The sequence below is a fragment of the Pyrenophora tritici-repentis genome, chromosome 2 (assembly GCF_003171515.1).
Source record: "Pyrenophora tritici-repentis strain M4 chromosome 2, whole genome shotgun sequence".
Classification (NCBI taxonomy): Eukaryota; Fungi; Ascomycota; class Dothideomycetes; order Pleosporales; family Pleosporaceae; genus Pyrenophora; species Pyrenophora tritici-repentis.
The window spans coordinates 1,788,331-1,809,392 of NC_089391.1; the positions used below are offsets into that span (position 1 = coordinate 1,788,331).

Genomic DNA, 21,062 nt, shown 5'->3' on the forward strand with positions numbered 1-21,062 from the left:
GTGAGAGCTATCTATGCAGCCATGTAGGAAGCGATTATAGTTTCTTGCTAGCTTCTCTTTACTCGATGCCGCAAATAAATGAGGATACGCAAAGATTCAAGGGTCTATGTGCGTTTGCTTGGACTGCTGCCTAATGTCCACCTCATCTCACCTCGATCTCTCTTGTTGCCCTGCACGACTATTATTGTGTAGTGTAATAAAGAGTCCAAATCAATAACAGAGCTGCATAAGGTGAAGGAATGTGGGAGTTTGCGAGCTCAAAGTTCCTTGCTGTACTTGTTTGCATGAGATGTAATGGTAGTGTACTTGCTCAAGCATCTGCTCTCACCTGTCAAGCTTGTGTTTATGTGTTTCCTTGAAATTACATTATATTAAAGTTCGCACCGTCCGATTACGCATTATATCGACATCCGCATTACTTCGAGCATAACAGTACTCGCTCTCACTCACTCACTCCCCTTTCACTCACACTCACCCACACGTTTGCCTAAACCCACACACCTCAAAATAAACTCAACACCACACCCCTCTATATAAACGCCGCCAACCAGCAAACTACCATCAGGCATGAAAAAATTGACTGTGCATCCCCCAAGTTCCATTGGCATAATGGCCTAGTGGTTAATCCATTGGATCCCTATGTCACAAAAACCCCTGCCCACCTAAGTGTTAATAGGAGCCGACGCTATCAAAGAGCCGGAAGTTCGAATCTGTTCACTGTCACTCGTACGTTCGCTTGCGTTCGTGCAGATGTTTCGAGCCAAACGCAAGAATTTGGGGGTTTCGTGTAGCTTTTGTTCATGTTTTTTGGAGAATTTTTCTGCTTGGTGCTCTTTTTTTGCTGGGAGAGGAATGAGAGAGAAAATAAGGTGAGTGGGTAGGCAGGCCGGCGGGCTAATGGTGAGGCTGCTGGCGGCGAAACTTTCGTCGTGGACTTTGTTTGTCGGCGGGTTGGTCCTACGCGCTCACAGTTAGCACTTACCAATAACGTCACTCGTTTTACTCACAGGGTCGAAGCCTACCAAGCAGTTCACAGTCTCAGCACCCAGCCCGGGGTCGTTGATGCGACCGCCGCTTGGCATGCGAAAGTAGCCCGTCAACTTGACATATGCGTCCAACGCATCCACCATCGTCCGCCCCATGGCCAGCGCCTTGTCCGCCCTCGTATGCGAGTAAAAGGTCAACAGCTTCCTTGCCTCGTCCCTCAATCCGGCCTGCAGCATGCTCTTCGCCCCGCGCTCTACCCACTCCATATCCACAAACGACGCATTCTCAAACCCAAGCAACATGTCCTGCACGATATGCAGATACGTCGGAGGGTCCAAGCAGGTGTAATACAACACCTGCTTGAAGATGCGCCCGGCAAATTGCGTGGCTTCTTGGTACTGGTAGTCTGTGTCTAGGAACGTGGATGCCGCGTCTTTGTACAGATACCGGTGCAGTCCGTACTCTGGTGGCACACTCGTGACGCCTAGCCACCATGGAACGAATGGAGCGGTCACGGAGCTTGTGGGTGCGACCCAGATGCGGATTAGATCTGGGTCCATGTCTGCATGCAGAGAGACGACTTGGCCATAGCCGGCTTCATCGTCTGAGATGCGGTAGTCGCGGACGCGGGCGATGAGATCCTTCTCTGTCACTGGGGCCATTGCGCGGGTAGCGTTTTCAAGAGCAGCTTGGGACATATACTTTGCGCCTCCATCCCTAGCCGTATACCCCTCAGCTTGGTAGGCATAAGCGTTGAAGATGTTGAAAGGTACCGTGCCATTGGGATTCCACCACCCCTGCTCAACGGCGAAGCTGACGATATTAGGACTACCCATGTAGTCTGGGTTATTTTCAAAATCCACGGGAAAGTCCTCAATGTAGCCTGGGTAGAGGACACGCACGTCGTTGTCACCCAAGCGCTCAGCAGCCCACAGCTTTTGGCCGCCAGACATCTCCCACACAACCCATCCTTCATTTGCGTCGGCAATTAGATGTGAGTTTCCGCCGTAATCAGCATACCCATACTCTGCAATCATCCTTCCGATAAGTTCTACGCCCTCACGTGCCGTGCTCGCACGCTCCAGTACAACACGAGCGAGGTCAGAGTACTGTAGCCCTGTCTGGGGATTGGGTGTCATCGCAATGAGATCATCGCGGTTCTGGGCCCAGATATCTCTTACCGCCACGCCCTTTTCATTTACGCCGCCATTGGTAAGAGGGGCGGGGAATCCTTCAAAGTCCGAGTACTCCATGGACAGATATCGATACGTATGTGGTACTTGAGAGATGTTGAGCAATTGGCCAGGCATCGACGCATCTTCGGTTACTCCAACCGTGATTGTGGCGTTTGGCCCATGATCTCTGGCGGGAAAGATCTGAAGCCAGTGAGAGGATACTTCCTCACCGGTTCCGCCGACCATGACGCTTCCATCGTGGGTGAGGGCTTTGCCAACATAAAAGCCATAGCTGGCCGACGAGGCTTTTGCGAGACTTAACAGGCCGATTGTGAAACGCGGCGCAAGCATTGTCGCTGTAGACGAGATGGTGACACCTTCAAGAACAAATTACACGTTTTTCTTATCCAAAAAGCAAGGGTGGGGGGGGAGAGGTGGATACGTTGACCGCGGTCCGATATGTCACGTTATCTTACAACAACACGACTTGTGGGGGATCACAACTCTTCTCGGCCAAGCTCGAGGTTTGCTCGGACAGGGGAGCTATGTAGGAACCTGAAGCTTAGTCGATGGAAGACGTAATATGATGACGCAGAGCCGACAGCCGTATTTGTAGGATGCACTCCTCCATCCCCCCCCCCCCCCCCCCCCCTCAGCGAAAAGGACGGATGTAACTGTTGGCGGCTTACCACACGTGGATACGAGGTGAGGTTTGAGTAGAACGGGTGAGGTACCCGGCACCGGAGCCCGGCAGGATAATGAGGAGGCGCGGGTGGGGAGCTTGGCAGGTAATGCATCTTGTCACGCTAATAGCAAGCGCATCAGAAGGATGACTCCCTTGCTCCGCCTTGACCCGGTATACCTCAAGACTCATTCTGACTCAAGATGATCAACCTGTAGGGCTGCGAAATCTCCTTGATTCAATGACTGTAATTGCTATGTACCTGCCTGATGGGGTCCTAGTTGTATTCAATCTACGCTTTTTACAGGGTACATATCTTGTTGCCTAAAGACTGCGGGAATGTAAGTGGATCGCTGCAAATTCTGCAGATTCCACAGATTAGCGATGGGGTTGAAGAGTAGAGTATAAGTAATACAGGATATGAGCTGCTATGAAGTAAATACACTTGGCTGTACAAACTAATTACCTAACCAATATCATTCTTTACCCCATACACCTGCCTTTACCATGTCGTCCCCCTCCCCCTCCCCTCCGCGCCAACGCATCCGCGAAGTCCTTCCCAATCTCTACCTCGGGCGCTACCAGCCCGGCCCCAAGAACAGCTTGACCGACATCCCTGGCGTCCTCGTGCACACAGAATCCATACACTCGTCCGAATCCTACCCGAACGCAGAGGCCAATTCCATAAATACTGGTGTCACAACAATCCTTCCGCGCAAGGACTGGTTCCATAAAGCATGTTTTGCGGGCATCTTCTGCTTCAACGGATCCGGAGAAATGACGGGATCCCATTTGATCCAAGACATGGGACTCTTGTTTTCACCAATAGTCATTACGGGCAGTTTCGGGGTCGGAAGTGCGTACAACGGCATATACGAATACGCTATCCGCGAAAATGGCGACGAAAACGGCAAGGTGGATTGGTTCCTGATGCCGGTAGTGGCTGAGACTTTTGACGGTTTCTTACATGACGTGGCAAAGTTTGCGGTTACGCCTCAGCATGTCATCAGAGGAATAGACAAGGCGAGCGACGAAGCAGTGCCGGAAGGAAACACCGGTGGCGGTACGGGTATGATTTGTCACTATTTCAAGGGTGGGACTGGAACCAGTTCTCGCGTGGTGCCTGGGGAGGAGGGAAAGCGTTACTCGGTAGCGGCACTTGTGCAGGCAAATTACGGCAAGATGTGGGATTTCAAGATCGGAGGAGCCCCTATTGGAAGACTCATTTACCAAGATCAGAAGCGAAGGATCGAGGAGAACCCTGACGATCCGGAGTTATTGGCACAGGCCAAATTACTCTTCGAAGTCGACAAGGCCAAGGACAAGAAAGACGGTTCCATCATAGTCATCTTGGCTACTGATGCACCACTCCACCCGACACAGCTCCAGCGGCTAGCGAAACGCGCAACCGTCGGGATAGCTCGAGTTGGAGGTTACGGGACTAATTCGTCGGGCGACGTTTTCCTGGCCTTCTCCACGGGGAACGAGGTGCCTGTCCAGTCAGTGACGGCGGGACAAGCGGCGGTCGATCCGTACCTGGCAAAGGAGATTCCGGTCACCATGACTGACGATCAGACAATGAACGGCTTGTTCGAGGCAAGCGCCGACGTAGTCGAAGAGGCAATTTACAATGCGGTCTGCAAAGCAGAAACGATGGATGGAAACGGAAACAAGATTGAGGCGCTAGACCTGGAGCGGGTGAAGGAGATGATGCAAAAGTACGTATAGAGTAATAGTGGATTGTGAGAAAGCAGGGTATAGGCGGTGCACAAAGCCAAATGCCAATCTTGCGGACGTCTGTGACCCGGGCCATGAACTAGCATGTATGTGCACGACGGGTGGTGCCTGTCGCCCGTCAGGCCTCGAGATTAAAAGCGCGATTCATAGGCGGTTACACTAGAAGCAAGCTTAGAAGAGGCCGTGGACCCTGAAAAGTTTAAATGCGCGAGCACGGCCTCAGGTACGTACCCCGCGCGTCAAGGTTTGGGAACACGGCGCTCGTGTGACGTGAACCGTCTCTGTGTCGTGTGTGGGTGTGTGGGTGTGTGGGTATCGAGTGCGGCTGTAATGCGGCTGTAATGCGGCTGTATGGGGCATGAATCGGGGCTGAGATGTCAGGATGGCGGTGATGAGTAAACTTCTGGCGAAGTTTTGACTAGCAAAACCCGATTCGAATCATAGATGGCCATTGCAGCAGCTCGTTTCGAGATGCGAAAAGAAGTTAGTAATAGTTGGCGACCTGACAAGTTGTTTCTGCGGGAGGCGTGTGGCGGTGGTGGCAGCATGTTATAGTTGGCCGATTAAGAAGCCGTCTATTGTACCTTGAGATCGGACGAATCGAACTGGCGGCATGGGCTCTGGGGTGAGATCTACGATGGTAGCGCTCAGGGTCTTGAAGTCAAAGGAGCGTGCGCCATGTCGATATATTACGAGAGGGGAAAAGCGTGAGATGCGCGGCAGTCGGCACGCCGTTGGGTCGTGGGCAGCCGTGTTGGACATGCTGCGGAACCTTAGCAGTCGATTGACGAGCAGTCTAGTGGCATGACCAATATCCCAAGACATGGCCTGATGGCTGGTGGATGCTAAGTGAGTGAGTTGATAGTGCTTTTTGTTGCACGCCCACGATGCCGGGGCAGCTTTCGATCAGCAGCCCCCGGGAAGCGGTTGCACCCATGGGAGCACTGCAACGCAGATGATATGATGAGATGAGATGACATAGTCATAGCCTGTTTCTGCGAGTGCTCGACTTGGCTGCATGGGGGGACGACTAATGTCGAGCATGGCCATCCCCGGTCATCATCTCAGTCGTCAATCAGGAGCGTGTCGGAACATGCTCCCCCAGCGAATAGGACCGAAGATGGTTTGCGGAAAGCTTCGAGCGCTCAGCGCGTCGTGGTGTTGATGGTGCGGGCCACATGATTGATGCTTGATGATTTTGACAGATGGCTCAGTCTGCAATCTGCATAGTGCTGTTAGGCCCAGGCTTACCTAGCCCTCAGCCCCAGCCCAGCCCAACACAGCACCAGCACCAGCACCAGCACCAGCACCGGCGACCGGCCTCACGTAGTCAGGCAGCGTCCTGGTGGTGTGGGTGGTAGTTCGGCCACTTGATCGCCCGAGTAGGGCGGCCAATACTACGGCATGCCATGACGGCAGCCCGCAAAGGGCCATGATCCATGGCCGCTTGCCCGCCTGTATATGAATACGACGCCGTGCCAGCATCGTGTGGCGGTGTCTTGTCTTAGCATCTTGGAGTTTTGTACCTCACACCTGCTCTGCCCGGCTGGTGTCATTAGCGTGCTGCACAACTTGGGCCCAGGCCATGAGTGTCCCCGAGGGCCAGACCACGCTCTTTTCATCTCGCGGGCCTGGATCTTTAGCCCACCACCGCCCGTCAACATCCTATAACGCCTCGTTCCACCTTGCGCCCGCCAGCAAGGTCACAGCAGCGGCACTTCCCATGCTGTTGGGTGCGACGCTCTTATATGCGAATTTGCCCATTCCCATCCCAATTCCACCACAGACGTCACCCACAATGGCGATCTCTTCCGCTTCTAGTCCCACGCAACCAAACCTCGCTGCCGTGCTGGACCGCCTAGGACTGGCCGAGTACCTGCACGTCCTCACCGACAACGGCTTCCACAACTGGGAGACGGTTGTCGACATCACCGAGGACGACCTCACCACGCTCAACTTCAAGCTCGGCCACCGCAGACTGCTGCAGCGCGAAATCGCCACATACCGCGGAATCCCCCAATCACTATCACTGGAACCAGAGGCAAACTCGCCCGAATCCACTTCATTGTCCACCTCCGCCCTCGAGACCTTCACCCGCCAGACCACCACTCCCCCGCCCCGCGAGAAGAGGAGATACCGACGCCATCCGCGCCCAGACGCCCACGCGCCCAAGAAGCCCAAGACCGCATGTACGCTTCCTCATAGTGCGCCATGTGACCCCCATCCCCTACTGACACGCTACCAGATGTCAACTTTGCTGACCAGCTTCGCACGGATCCCGAAGTCAGCCAGCTGTCCTTTGTGGACATTGCACGTGAAGTTGGCCGCAGATGGCAGGACCTCCCTCCGGAGAAAAAGCGCATCTGGGAGAGCAATGCCGCACGTGCCATGCAGGAGTTTGAGGCCCAGATGGACGAGTACAAGAAAACCGACAACTACACAAAGTACCAGGCCTATCTGAACGACTTCAAGATGCAGCAATCCATCCCTTCGACTGGTAAGCAACGGCCCGGAAACAGTCGCTCGACAACAGACACCTCCAACAACACGAAACAGTACTCACGTGCTAGCCCCAGCTCCTCAGACAGCCCCACCTCCTTCCTCTCGTCCAACACGCCCATGGGCATCGAGGCCGAAACCTGCCACAACGCATTGACCCTGGCCTTTAGTGAGCTTGTCACCCTCAGGGGCGAGATCCTGACTGGAGGCGCCCAACAGTTCAGCGAGGATTTCCTACCGCCTGAAGACCGAGTACGGCGATCAATGTACGCTTTCATTCGTGGCACCGGATCGCTCCTTTTCATGTGGACTTTTGAGCAAGCCGACGAGATTTTGGATCGCATCTACCGCCCGCAAAAGAGGGTTGACAAAATGACGCTTGCCGAGTGTTTTACAGTTGCTGCCATGGGCGCGCACTACGAAATCAACGCTTTTCCTGATCGCATGCGAAGACTGCTCTATGCCTCAGGAACCCTCCACTTCAACGAGCAGACCGCAAGAGAGGATTATTTTCGCACTATGCGCCTTCTTCTCTCGTTATCTTTCTACTCGCTTTTGGAGAAGCACATGAGTGCCAAATATCTAATCGGTGTGTTGATCTGTTACTAAACTCAGTCACTAGCAAGCTAACAATATTTAGCTGCGGGTTTGCAAATTGCCCGTTGGAAATGTCCTGTCCCACAGTCGCCCGGCTCAGCTGCATCAGACGACAACTGGAGGAAGGTTTACCGAAGCCTCGTCTTCATGGATTCGTGGCTATCTTACACCCTTGGCTACCCCACCGAGGTCACAGCTTCTGACACCCAGGTATGTCACCAGCAATTTTTTGAGTCGTCGACGATCCTAACAAGGCTAGATTGCATGTGTCGTGTACCGATCAGAGCAGGATCCCATTAATGAGCTCATACACTCGCAGATTAGCAAGATCAACTTGATTGCGGCCGAAGTTGCAAAGACGCTGGCTTCTCCAGAACTGGCTACCAGCGGAAACATCTCCGCGCTAACCCAAAAGTTGGAACAGTGGCGCCAGGAAGTTCCACATGCATTGCAGATGCCCACGCTTTTGTCAAGCGAAGGTCAGGATCTAACGCTGTTTCAGAGGCGCGCGATTTTCATGCTACACGTAAGCGGATCCCGTTCCCAGATCATGACAGTGCGTTGACAACCATAGATCATGTATCTTGGCGCGCTAGTGTTGCTGTACCGTCAGCTACTGGTTGCTACGGCTGAAGCTCAGCTTATCGATGGCGCGGCATCCTCATTCAACAACCTATCGACCAACGATGTCAAGTTGTATCGACAGCAATGCGCGACAGCGGCCCAAAACATTGCTCGCATGCTCGGATTGATCGACTTTGACGGCACATTGACCACACGCTGTTGGATTGTGTAAGTCGGCTCAAGCTTAGTTGTACCACCCAAGCTAACTTCAACAGCATCTACTGGTCTTTCTCGGCTGCCATTTGCTTGCTCTTCAGCGCAACTACCAAATTGATGGATGGCCAGATTGACGACGTCGAGGCAGATCTCGCTTACGCCAAATCGTGCATGGATATGCTTGAGCCGTGCAAGCCCTGCGAGCCCGTTGCCGCTCGATATCTGGATACCCTTTGGCCATTGTACGACCACTTGCAGGACGTCCATCGCCGAATGCTCGGCAAATCGAAAAGCAGTATATTCGCTATACTTCAGCCCGATCCCAGCCTACTCAGTCCTCCGGTACCTGTGTCAAGACAAGAGATAGGGCCCATCTCCGAGAAGCTCACAATGCTTCTTACAGACCCTTTCGGAAGGAAGCAAGACATTGATGGAACTAGGAGACGCATCCTTAGCAATGATGGCTCATACTCGGTGTTCTGGTTCCGATAATAGGTATTATGCGTGTTTGTGTTGAGAGACACGTTGAGAGGGTCATTGTCGAGGCAGATGGCAGGAGCGCCCCTGGACCGCCCACGGACATCGGCATCTCCCGGATCCTCCCCTTTTCACTCCGTACCAGACGCGGTTCGATATTACATGCTTCAAAGTAACCCGGAATCTGGATAGAAATCCGGAACGAAACTTCCGGACATTGCCTACCAAAACAATAGAGACACTGATAAGTTTCGCAACGCACGCAATTCGGTCTGGACCCAAAAGATCACAATCGATAGAATGCTGCACGGATACTACTGCACGTTTCAGTCGTTCCTGACTAGCATGTTGTCCCCATCGGATCGCCCCCATCGGATCGCCGATCGGCACATATGCGGCACGGCACGGCAGCCATGTTCACAGCTAGGATTGTGGTTGGACGATCGAAGCACTGAGGCATGGGTGGTGACTTGTGGCTGGGTAGTGCTGGTGGCCTCATTCTGGGACAAGCAAGATGACGTAGACGCCACCATAATGTGGCGTATTTGAAACTACGGTCGAGAGGGACTCCTGTAGTTATCATGTACATAGTTTGTGTAGAAGTACGGGAAGGAGGGTTGTGATGAGATTCGATCTGAGCGTTTTGTCTAGTCTTTGTCGTCGTAGTTGTTAGCGCTGTTGTTATCAGTACTGTTACGAGTAATATCATTGGTATTATCCATTGCGGCTACTACTTTATCGTGCTTTCAAACAATGCTGGTGGATCTATGATGATTGTTTCCTATCACGTACACACGAGACAAGATTTCTCGAAAATATCATCAGGAAGGGAGCATTCTACAAGCAGCCCCGCCCAATTCTTTTCACCAGCCCCAAAGAGAACCAACCGCAATGAAAGAAAACCGACGTCACCACATCATGCGCACAAATCGTGCTACTTACACAATTAATCCATAACTCCGGCTTCGGCTCCAGCTTCTGCTTACTCTTCACACCAACGTTCGGTTCGGTTCGGTTCGGGTTCAACGTGTCCATTTGCATGTGCATGTCAGACCTGCGAATACGAGGCCAATTAGTTAGCGCGCAAAACTCACCCTAAACCGACTACACCTGTCATAAACACGTCCGACATCCGACACTAACGCTTGACATGTCCGAAGTCCGAACGCATATGACTACCTACCTAGGAAAGGCGAGTACGAGTACGGTGCGTTGGTGTGCATGTGGGGTAGGGTGTTGATGGGGTGCTTACGGGAAGGTGGGTAACAAGAGTATCACGGATGAGGGATTATTGTTTTTCTCGCCTTGCATTCTCATCATGCTAGTGTACATTCGTCAAGGCTCCCCAACTCCCCAATGCACCGAAGTGCAAAGTATGGGTCTAGTCCATATCCTCCTCTGCATCTTCAAAGTCGTCATCGCCATCATCTGACTCAGATCCATCCTCGTCCTCACTCTCGGAAGAATCGACATGCTCAACAGCTGGTACAAATTCCTCATCATCATGGTCATCGTGGTCCTCCTCTTCTTCATGATTCACTTCATCGGAGTGGCCTTGAGCAAATTTGGCGACCTGCTGACGGAAGGTTGGGTCTTCTCCGTGGGCGAGTGCACGGAAGAAGGGATGATTTTCGGTGAGCGGCTTTCCAGTGGTGACGAAGCCCATGGGCGTGTGCTCAAAGTCTTGACCTTTGCGGCGGAGAGCAATCCACTCATGTACTATAACTCGTTAGCAGGCGAAATGATCATATGACAGCGGATACATACAGAAGGTGAGGGGTTTCTTTGCGAAAGCTGGCCTCTCCGGGTGCTGAGATAGGTCTTGGTCGAGACCCAAGTATGCAAGCAGTTCGTAGTATTCGTCCCACTCAATATACAAGCGACCTGAAAACAGGCCTAGCTCAACCCTCAGCCAAACTGGGGCCTGGAAGTCGACTGGTAGAGAAGGCGTGGCGTGATAGCTGAGCTGGTTGAACTGAAGCATCCGGCGGGTTACGGGCGCGGCGTAGACGATGAGGTGAACAATACCGGCCGCCTCAAAGGACCGATGCTCGCGCATGATTGGGATGAGTTCGTTTGCTTCCTCGGGGCTGACAAGAAGTGCCTGCTGGCTGATGGGGCTCCAAAGCAACCAATGCGCAGAACGGATATAGTTGTCATTAGGCTCGTAGATTTCGATTGTTCGGTTAAACTGCGTTGATAGCCACAGTCCTGACTTCATGGAAGTGTTGACTGCATGTTTCAGACCAATCGAAGTACGGCCCAGTACCGAGAACATAGGTTGATAGGCATCACTTCCTGCCACTAGTCTGCCATAGACAGCAAAGTGGTAAACGTCTTCGTGCAGTTTGTTGACCTTGAGAGCATCAAAAAGTAGGGCCTGGTGCACCTCGCGTACATTTTCGACTTCAATTTCGACCTCCCTTTCCGCCTCGCGCTCCTGTTCAATCTCCACTTCTTCCAGTGCGGATGCATGGACAGCACTGCCTCGGTCTTGGAAGTGCTGCTTTCTGTTTTGAAGCTCATCGTATATCCTCTGTAGCGAGGGCTTCCAGATGATGGAAGCATATTTGGCTGCAGCTGCTTGGCGTTGGCCCCTGGGCTCATATAATTGCTTCAGAGTGACGGAGTCTTTGATACGAACTGTGTCTACATATGCATCGCGTGACGACCGGTTTTGGAGGTATTGGTGGTGCGGGTACTCTAGCCGTGCTTGCTCTTGCTGTAAGTAATGCGAAGTTTGAGCAAAGTAAGATGGCTCAAGCTGCTCGATTGAATCACACGTTTGGGCAAATACCCAGCGAAGCACGTCGTTTGAGGTAGGCTCGTGAGACGGTGTCGCATTCTTAGGTAAGCGGTCCAGTATACCCTGATGCACTTCAGGGGGTGAGAAGAAGGTGATCGATTGAGTTTGTCCAAGAAGCCGCAGCCTCATCGCTGCTTGTACGAGAGCGTCCTTCGTTAGGTGTTGACCCAAGGTCACTGCTGCTCTGGCGTGTGGTGGGAACTTGATGTCGGTTCCACGGCAGTGGCTTTCGTCCAGATAAACAACGCATCGCTCCAGGTCGTCCACGAACGGAGATGCTACTAGAGGTATACACCTTCCAGTACGGTACAAAGCCCATACACGATGATCGTCATCAAAATAGACTGCTGCTGCTGCCATGCTATCGGCTTCTAGCCAGGCCCTCGCAAAATCTCTGTTTGAATGTTCAAGAACTTGTGCACCAGCGTCGATGAGGATTCTGATTGGAGATTGTTGCTGAGAACTCCAAAAGGTGCTTGCATGCTTGGAAAATTTGGGACGGCCATTCGATTGAGGGGCCCAGAAAGTCTTTGCCAGATTCTCGAGAAGATCCATTTCACTCCACCGAACCCCGTTCGGAGAGACCATTCGCATGTAGGATTGATTTCGAGGTGCGAGGAGATAATATGGAACCTCTGCATTCGTGTGTGCTAGTTGGGGTAGATCTCGCTGTTGGACTAGCAAAGGCAGCTGGTGCCTAGAATCGTTTGTACCAGAAAATCCAGTAAGACGGGGTCCGGTATTCTCTGTGATGGAAGGAAAGAGGTTCCAACCCGATGCCTGGAGTTTGAGCTTGAAGGTCTTGGCGTATTTCGGAAACACGAAGCTGTTCAGGTAGAAATCGACTGAGCTAGCGCTCGAACGTACAACGTGGCAGAGCTCGCTCAACTGCCGCTCATCCTCAGCATTGATTGAAGCATAGTCCTCCAGCTCTTTGGGAATAGCGTATTCCTTCGGAAACCACTTTTCATATTGTACACTAGGCTCATCGGTCTTCACCAAGTGCTCGAAAGCCTCTTTGAATTGTTGGAGACTGAGCCCTTCGTAGTAGAAAGATAAACAAGTCAGAGTGATAGCAACGTCAGGATGGCCCCACTCGGCTGCAGGGGATGGCACACCCTTCGCTAAGTATGGTACGGCTATCGGAGCACGTGTCGGATGTAGTCCATATTGTACGTTCCACCGCTTCTTCAGTGTGGCTACCAATATGCGATTGACGAAGAAGCCACGTAGCAGGTTGATAACTCGCACAAAGGCTTGCTTGTCCTGGAGATAAGAAGTGATCCTGGAGACTACGCCGCTGCGCACAGTTGGTTTCGAAATGTACGCTTCCAGGTCCTGCTTAACGGAGGTCGGATACTCTGCACATGGGATAATCGACGGAACTTGGCCTTTACAGATGATCTTCACCAGAAGTTCGATGAGGTAGTCCTCAGCATCTTTGCGGAGAAAGTATATGAGAGGAAAGCCATTCGCTCCACGTTTGACGATCTCAATACTGCGAGGATATTTTGACTGTACAGTAGATGAGAAGTCCTTGACGAGCTGTAGCACGGCTTGAGTGACCTGCCAGCGCATGGGATGACCATCAACTGTCATTTGCGTACCAGATGGGTAGACCAGTTGCGTCCTAATCGCCAAGGACACGTCGCATTCATCGAGGATATCCCGAGTGTGTTCGTCTAGCCAGCGTTGAAGCTCGATCATTATTGATGCTGCTTTGAGGTGCTCATCGCACAACTGCTGCAACCCGCTCAGTTTGAACGAGAGTATATGTTCAGGCAGAGCAATGACCACACCTCGATGATCTCTTAATCGCGTGTGTATCCTTCCGTAGAGATTGATCAAGGACTCTGTGAGAGGCGTCTTCCTAGAAAAGGGGAGATGTATAAGTTCACGGTTCACCAATCCTCCGAGTTTGGCCTGCATCGCTTGTGCTGACTGTAATAAGAGAGCCCTCGGCACGACTACACGAGCGAGATCGTTCCCGTTGGCAAGTAAGGCAGCAACCATAGGGAGAATGCAAGACGTCTTTCCCTTGCCCATCAGAAGCTGGAGAACGGAGTTTCCCCCCGACTGTGGCGACACTGTCGCCAAAGCCACGTTGACTTGTTCTTCTCGAAGGAGGATATCGCCGTCTATCTCCAACAGAAGCCAGTCCGGATATTCTAGGGCGTTCCAATTACCATGACCTTCATTCGACCACTCATCTTGCTGTTGTTGTTCTTTGCAGCGCTTTTGTGCATCCTGGATACGAAGTAGACGCTGATGCCTGCATATGGCGAGCCCGAAATCCACGAGCGCTTTTTTGGTGCCCGCTGGAAAACGATTACTTGACGTAACCCGAAGCTCGCTGAGAAGCTCAACGGTTGTCATCTTCGGCCAAAGATCCACCATTTGCAGCCACCTAGCCTGAGGATCGCTAGCTTGGAGAGTATATCGAATGTGATTGGCGATGGATCTAACAGCATTCTTTGCCGAGTCAATCTCTTCAGGTGAAATTCGAGAATAGCTGTGGTGCGCTGTGCTTCTCTTGCTCGTGAGATGTTTTTGGAGTGCATCGATGCTCTCATTCATCTCTTTGCTGTACCTGGATTGTACGAAAGACGACGGGTCCTTGAACTCTGCGACGATATCTCTAAGCATGCCAATCTCTTTTGATTGTGAAACCTCAGGGTATGGACCAAGTGAGGCTTTCCCAACTGGTGAGGCACTCAAAGAATTATAGAGATTGGCGGAGCGACTAACGGCATTACCAAATCTCATAACAAGGGGTCCAGCATATGATGTGGAAGCCGCGGCGGGTGGCGAGACCATGCAGTTGCCCAATAGACCCGAGAGCGACATATCGTCACCAGTTTTCGATCTAGTGGGATAGACTGGAAGCGACGTTGGCTTGGTCAGTGTGCTTGCCACCGCAGAGGATCCCGCTCTTGGATGTTGAGCAGCTACCCGGAAAAGAACGTTCTGCACACGATCCAAATACAGGGATAATTCGTAGTTGCAGGTAAGACGATTCCACTCAGGTGTAACGTCGATTACAGCACGCTCGACATCGAGAAATACTGGGTCGATGGCAGGTAGTTTCAGTGGGTCTATGAGAGATGCAGGCCATTGTTCCCCGATTGATCTAGCCAGTGCCTCGCAACTTGCATCGACGTTTGGCTCATGCGAGCTCTCAGCCTTGACTAGCTGGGAGCGTTTCTTGAAACCAGTTCCCAAGAAAGGCACTCGTGCTTTATCCATCAGTGACATTAGGTAAGATGCCGGGGGTGCTCCATCGACCCGAAAATGATGGTAGGCGGGATGTTCAGGTGGTTGTATAGCACGTATCTCCGGCAACATTGCAAAAGAAGCCAGAACACGTAACAAATCCAGGTCGACATCAGGCGAAAACGCCATCGTCCCCAAGAGGAACATCAACGTGAATCTATCATCGATATTGCACTGCAGTGACTTCTGAGAAAGTGCACCCCACTCTGCTCGAACATCGACAGCAAGGTGATCGGTCAGTAGAGACTTTCGGTAAAGTTTGTCATATCCCCCCACAACCGGCGCGTCATGGAGGAGAGTGATTACTGTTTTTTCCATTGGTAAGGACGGCCGCCATTCTAGGAAGAGCCTGGAAATCTCGAGGACATTCTGGCGACTATCTGATGAAGTACGAAGATCGCGGGAGCCGTAGGGTGTACTTGAACTCCCAAGCCTTCGCTCAAGGCCAGAGAGTTTCAGGGCTCGAATAGCCAGATGAGCGGCTTCCGAAGACACACCAGCCGTTTCCTGGGCATTGCGATCGGGGAAGAAACGCGACAACTGAGACGACCTCCGTAATATCTTCGCAACAGCTGTACTGTACCGATCGTCTTGCATGTATACTGTACAGTCTGCGGTCCAGATCACTGTCTCCATGCACTTCGCATCTTTGGGATAATACCCTCTCTTCGGGGATAGCTCTGCAATCCGATTCAAAGTGGATATTTCGTCACTCAACAACGGGTTCCAGGGTTGATAGGCGCCTGATTGGAGTAGTTGGAGCGCCTCTTCGGTCCCAGTTCGTCCAGTGAGCGGATCGCTTACAGCATGCGAGGTATAGGCATGTAGTAGAGCTTTCATATACAGGAGACGGGGCTCGGGTGCGCATTCAATGCGCCCCAAAACGTCATTGATCACGTATTTCAAGTAGACACCCCTCCTCATCTCAATGGCGACGAGTACGTGAGGTCCATCTTTCTTCACACGCACGCTTCCCCAGGGTACGAGAATACTCTTTTGACGCCGATTGGCAACAGATTGTACGACAATTTTGTTCTCTAGTCCGTACCAGGTTCCTGCATCTTGATTTGGTGGAATAATAGCACCTAGCCGTCGCGAATGCAGTAAGCCATCAAAGTTAATATAAAAACTAAGCTCCATTCGCTTCAGCTCCACGGTAATTTTACCATCCAGCGTAGCGAATACCAAGATTTGGGACGAGAGCTCAAAGTGAGCGAAAATCCGTGTGATTCTCCTCACAAGATCGCCCCCTGGATCGAGCAAGGTGGTCTGTGAATCCTCGTTGAAATGTCGGACTGCACGATAGAAACAACCAGCAGGGTACCAAAGAATCCACCAATTGCTAGGTTTAGACACCCAAGCATCTTTCTGTCGAATCTCAACATGCCCGTCGTTCACATGCAACCAATGGTAGCAGTTCTCAACGAGAGGTCGAGGGAGATCAGACTCAAACGCACTTCCAAGCATGAATTCTAGTAGTCGACCCGCTTGGACGGCTCTGATAATCAATTGGCCATTGCGAAAGCCTAGATGAATCCGATGACCACCCCGCATCGTCTCTGACAGAGTAAACTCCATACCCCGTAATGAAGACGTCGAGACAATCGGATTTTTGGAGCCAAAGATATGCCGATAGGCTGCATCGTTCCGGTACGAGAGCGGTAGGGTTCCCATCTCCTGTCCGTCGATCAAAAGGGTACCGTAGAGGCAATTGTAATGAACGAAATAAAGATGGTTTTCCTCGGCGGACTGAAGGGTGAGTGATATCCATGAACTATCCTGGTCGATCTTTAGGATAGGCTCCGAAGTGTCGTAGTTGTCGGGAATCTGCCATAGGCTGTCAAGTGACGCAATGAATGTCTGCGGGTGGGCGAGGATCGCGCGTCTTATGTGACCACGGTTTTCGTAAGCGAACAATGTGTCTTGTAAAATGGCATTGCGCATATGGTATGGCATGGAGCTGAAGTCTCCGGCCAGATTGTACTGCAGCGAAATTGAAGCATCGATGTATACGAGAAGATCCTCAGGTTCAGCAAAACACTGTGCATCGGTATGCAGCGTCCGCTTGCACAACAGTGCTGCCCATATAGCTGACTGTAGAACATTCGGGTCGTCTGTGACAGCTGATTGCAGTTCCCTCCGCCAATTGTTCGTGATGTTACGCGCTAGTCGGAGAAGCTCAAATCCATCTTTGCGAATGGCATCGCTCATAGTCAACGACACGAGCTTCAGCAAGATCGTGACCAGAAGCTCCATTTGAACAGGCTCTCGCCAGTTTCGCCGTATTGCCTCAAGACGAGACCGAATCTGCTCCAAAAGCCTCGCACATAACTCAGGGTCAAGCAAAGCGCTGTGGACCTCCGTATGACATGTGTCGGCTAGGCCCGGGCCATGTTGTAAGATCAGACGTAGTACAATGACCCAAGTAGACTCAGACGAGAAATTTAAATTTGTTGAACCCATTTCGCGTAAAAGATCAAGCCACCTGGAATGAGTGCCGACTAAGAGACCTTGAAGTGCTGTGAATTCATGTACACCAAGGCCCTGAGGACACCTAGCTTGGTTCGCTTGGATTCCATTCGAATTTGGCCAATTGGAGTATCGTAATCCAAGGTTGGACATTGCGGATCCAGGAGGGAACTTGACGGGAAAATGATGCCAGAACGAGGCTTTCTCGGGGCATCCTGTCCAGACCTTACTATGTCTGTCATAATACCTAGGTCTAAGACCGCAAGTTCGTATGACGTCGTGTACTCCGATAGGGAAACCCCAAGTTGCGTAATGGCTCTCCAGGTGAGCCTTCTTATATGAGCCGAGAGTCACTTGGCAGTTGGTGCCGTTGATGTATGGACGCAACTGTGAATAGTCTCGGATGAGCGATATCCTGTCAAGCTCATCTGCTGGCTGATGACATAACTTAGACAGTATCAACCAGGTTGCATCCCGATAAGCTGCAAACACCTCTGGGCACAAAGTTTCAAATAGTGCCGCTTTCGCAGCTGACTCATAGCTTGGAAGCGGGTGTTCGAAGATCTGGATCCGGATGCTCCTCAGCTGATCACGAAGATGATGCCACTCGCAAGGAACTCTGTGCCGTGACTCGGTCATGCCGTTTGGAAACACAAAAGAATCGTATATGCATTCTTTTTCTTTGAACTTCTTGTCGACCTCCTGGTAATGCATACTCTTTTCTTCCCATTCACGTTCTTTGCGGCACTTGTGATCTTCAGCAATGTCCTCAATCACTTCGCGCATAGCTGGAAGTTCGCCCCGAAGCTCCTCGCTGTCGTAATAGCGGGCTGCAAAGCAGTCGTCAGTGGGATCATCAAAGATTGTCTTGCTCTGCACGTGTGATAGTCGATTCCGATATCGAGCTGCCAGGTATTTTCGTACATCTTGAGCGCGTGACATTTTTTCAAGCGTAAGCAGCTGGATAGGGTCCAATATGTCAGCCTCGAAGCCGGGATGGTAGTCTCCAAGCAATGGATAGCAAGCCAGTGCGTTTTTGTCCATGAGCACCCAAAGTTCCATCAGGTGCAGAAGTTGCTGACTCTTCTGGTTTGGAAAAGAATTGTCGACTGCACAGATCATTGGAACGTAGTCCCGGATTGTCTTGCTTAGCTTGATGACGCCGAGGCCTGGAGGCTGCACTGAATGCTTGACTGGAAGCACCACCTCTTCATGATACTTCGATGATAGAATATGACTGGCAACTGTTCGCATATATGGTTTTACAGAAGCAGCGGAATGTTCGTAAAGTTTCAGAAGCTCAGAGGATGTTCGCTGTTCTGGTATAGGACGGGAATTGTGATCAGTCAAGACGCTTCGTAATATCTTGCCGCTGTTCAGTAGGCGCAGCCGAAACTCATCAGGCTTGGCACGTGAGCGCAAGTACGGAATCATGCGTTCCTTTGATTGCCTGTGGGTTCGCCAAACGTTCTTCAAGTAACCTCCCGTCGTCGCCAGTGTATTCCCGAAGAAATTATCCAAAGAAAACAGCGTGTGGAATTGTCGTGTCGTTGTTGACTCATTGACGTGCTTAGTGTCCGAGTTGAGCTTGGCAAGGCGACGGCCTAGCTTCTGGCGTAGGAAGAAGGCTGCCTCAAGAGGTATCTTTTTCAAGACCTCTTCCAATAACTGAGCATGGAGGATACTCATGATAGTCTTGTAGTGGAGTCGTCCATATTCTGCGCCCATGTGATGATATAGGTGCCGCTGAACCGCTACCCGAAGGACGAGATAGAATGCTGACCTTCTCCACGGCTTTCGCGCGTTATCGAAAACGACCGAGTCCCGCACGCGCTTGCGTAGTCGTGTCACAACTGTCTGAGTCCCGTTGGCCTCCAGTATGGTCATCAGCAGGCCAGAAATTAGAGCTGGATCACTCGTATCTCTGATCTCTGGGACCTTTGCAGCTGCCTTCCAGGTGACTGCCGCAAATTTGGTGACTAATTCGGTACTCGCTTGATGAATGAAAGTAGAGAGAGCTTCTTGGAAAGGCTCCTCGTTGAATTTTGACTCGGGAATTGACACGGCCGAACCGGGAAAGTCCCATTGCAGCGCACCTTTGGCAGCGAGCACTTTGTCGGCAGTTGCGGATGTCTCGAAAGCCTCAAATACTATGCAGCGCTCACCGGAAGTACTGAATATGTTAGTGAGAGAAATTTAGAACGGTCAAGAACACTTACGAAGCCGAATAGTAGACAAGCAGCGCGCAGTTTTGAGGCACAACGTGCAGGATGAGCATCTTGCGGGGATGAAGATTGCGCATCTCTTTCATCAGCGATTGCTTACTAATAGTCCCGTCCACGTTCAGCACTTGACAAGCAAGCAGTGTATCTCGCAACCCGTGGATGTGGGGAACAAGGTCTGCAGAGACATGAGGCGTAAGTATTGCGACAGCGTCCAACATACGCCCCAAGAGTACTTCCTCAATACGGCACAAGTTTGCATCTTCTCTGCCAGGCAGGTTGCGTGGAAGCGCAACGTGATTGAACAGCTTTTCGAAGAACGATAAACGGATGGCGTCTGCCATCGCTGGTCGGCGAGTGCCTGCTGCAAGGAGGCAGCCGGCGAGATAAGTAGAAGTTGGAGAAATTGAAGTAGAGAAAACGTGGGTGAAGATTCCACGTGGTGTGAAAAGTAGACGGGATGTTAAAGAGGACGTGCTCAGTACTAAGGTTGTTTCGGATGCCAAGCATCAATGTGGCCAGGGCTAGGTGACAGCATCACGCAACCTGCGCCGCATTGCTGTTGAACGATGAATGGCGAGCTTTGCACGCACTTGAAATTGCGAGCAGCCTTGTAGCCTTCTGAGTGACCGGTGAAATGGGCTGCATGAGGCACGGACAGAGAAGCTGGTAGCCAGCGGATGCGTGGCTGAGACCCAGACTAGCTGCAGCGATCATGCACATGCTTCTGCTGATACAGAAGCGCCGCTGCGATTTTGGATGGAGACAAGCCTGGAAGATCGCCACGTACTGCTAGCATCTAATCGTACAGTGGCAGGTAAGAGGTACAGACCACCGCGAGTCTATGTACTCTCTCATCAAGTGAGCTGTCCTCTTCTCTTACCGTTACTCGATCAAGTGCCTTGCCTGCTCTTTCAGCAAGAAAGCGGTTGACGATAGGTGAGGCTATCTCTGCCTCGGAACCATCCAATCATGGACTTTCCGCGACGTGATACCGGAAAACCAGGAACCAGTGGTAATGAGACCGATGGGCATAAAGTAAAAGAGTTTCAGAGGCGCATAGACATGTGTATGAATGAAAAAGGTGAAGCAAATGACATAGGAGAGACACCTGAATCCATTGGACTGTCAAGAGGCGCAAGGCTCGACTGGCGCTGCGGCGTGGTCCAGCCGCAGCCTGTTCACAACTTATAGGTCAGTTCAGGCGGCTAGAAATACCTATCGCAATACCTGATTCCGATCTTGATGGGCGATAGCCTTGAGCATGGCGCGACGATAGGTTGTCTGTTTATTGGAGCTGTAATGAGACAGAGCGCGTGGAAAGCCGGCGCATCGATTGTTTTCGTCGACCAGGTTTG

General features: G+C 51.6%; 4 protein-coding genes across 4 annotated transcripts; 2 read left to right on the forward strand and 2 right to left on the reverse strand.

Moving 5' to 3' along the window:
- Positions 1-894: 894 nt before the first annotated feature.
- PtrM4_061490 (PepD, Dipeptidase) lies at positions 895-2,513 on the reverse strand (the record flags this gene model as incomplete). The annotated part of the gene is made up of 2 exons (XM_001932893.1): positions 895-957; positions 1,008-2,513. The coding sequence occupies 2 exons, from the start codon at positions 2,511-2,513 to the stop codon at positions 895-897; spliced, it is 1,569 nt and encodes a 522-aa protein (XP_001932928.1).
- An 838-nt stretch (positions 2,514-3,351) lies between these two features.
- On the forward strand, positions 3,352-4,572 carry PtrM4_061500 (peptidase family T4 protein; the record flags this gene model as incomplete). The annotated part of the gene is made up of 1 exon (XM_001932894.1): positions 3,352-4,572. One exon carries the CDS (start codon positions 3,352-3,354, stop codon positions 4,570-4,572), a length of 1,221 nt encoding a protein of 406 aa, XP_001932929.1.
- A 1,807-nt stretch (positions 4,573-6,379) lies between these two features.
- PtrM4_061510 (NHP6B, Chromatin-associated protein containing the HMG domain protein) lies at positions 6,380-8,949 on the forward strand (the record flags this gene model as incomplete). The annotated part of the gene is made up of 6 exons (XM_001932896.2): positions 6,380-6,770; positions 6,827-7,669; positions 7,721-7,887; positions 7,937-8,203; positions 8,252-8,469; positions 8,517-8,949. 6 exons carry the CDS (start codon positions 6,380-6,382, stop codon positions 8,947-8,949), a joined length of 2,319 nt encoding a protein of 772 aa, XP_001932931.2.
- A 1,366-nt stretch (positions 8,950-10,315) lies between these two features.
- Positions 10,316-20,048, reverse strand: PtrM4_061520 (DUF3638 multi-domain protein; the record flags this gene model as incomplete). Its single annotated transcript, XM_066105546.1, has 4 exons — positions 10,316-10,416; positions 10,516-10,653; positions 10,702-19,655; positions 19,702-20,048. 4 exons carry the CDS (start codon positions 20,046-20,048, stop codon positions 10,316-10,318), a joined length of 9,540 nt encoding a protein of 3,179 aa, XP_065964173.1.
- Between the last annotated feature and the right edge of the window lie 1,014 nt (positions 20,049-21,062).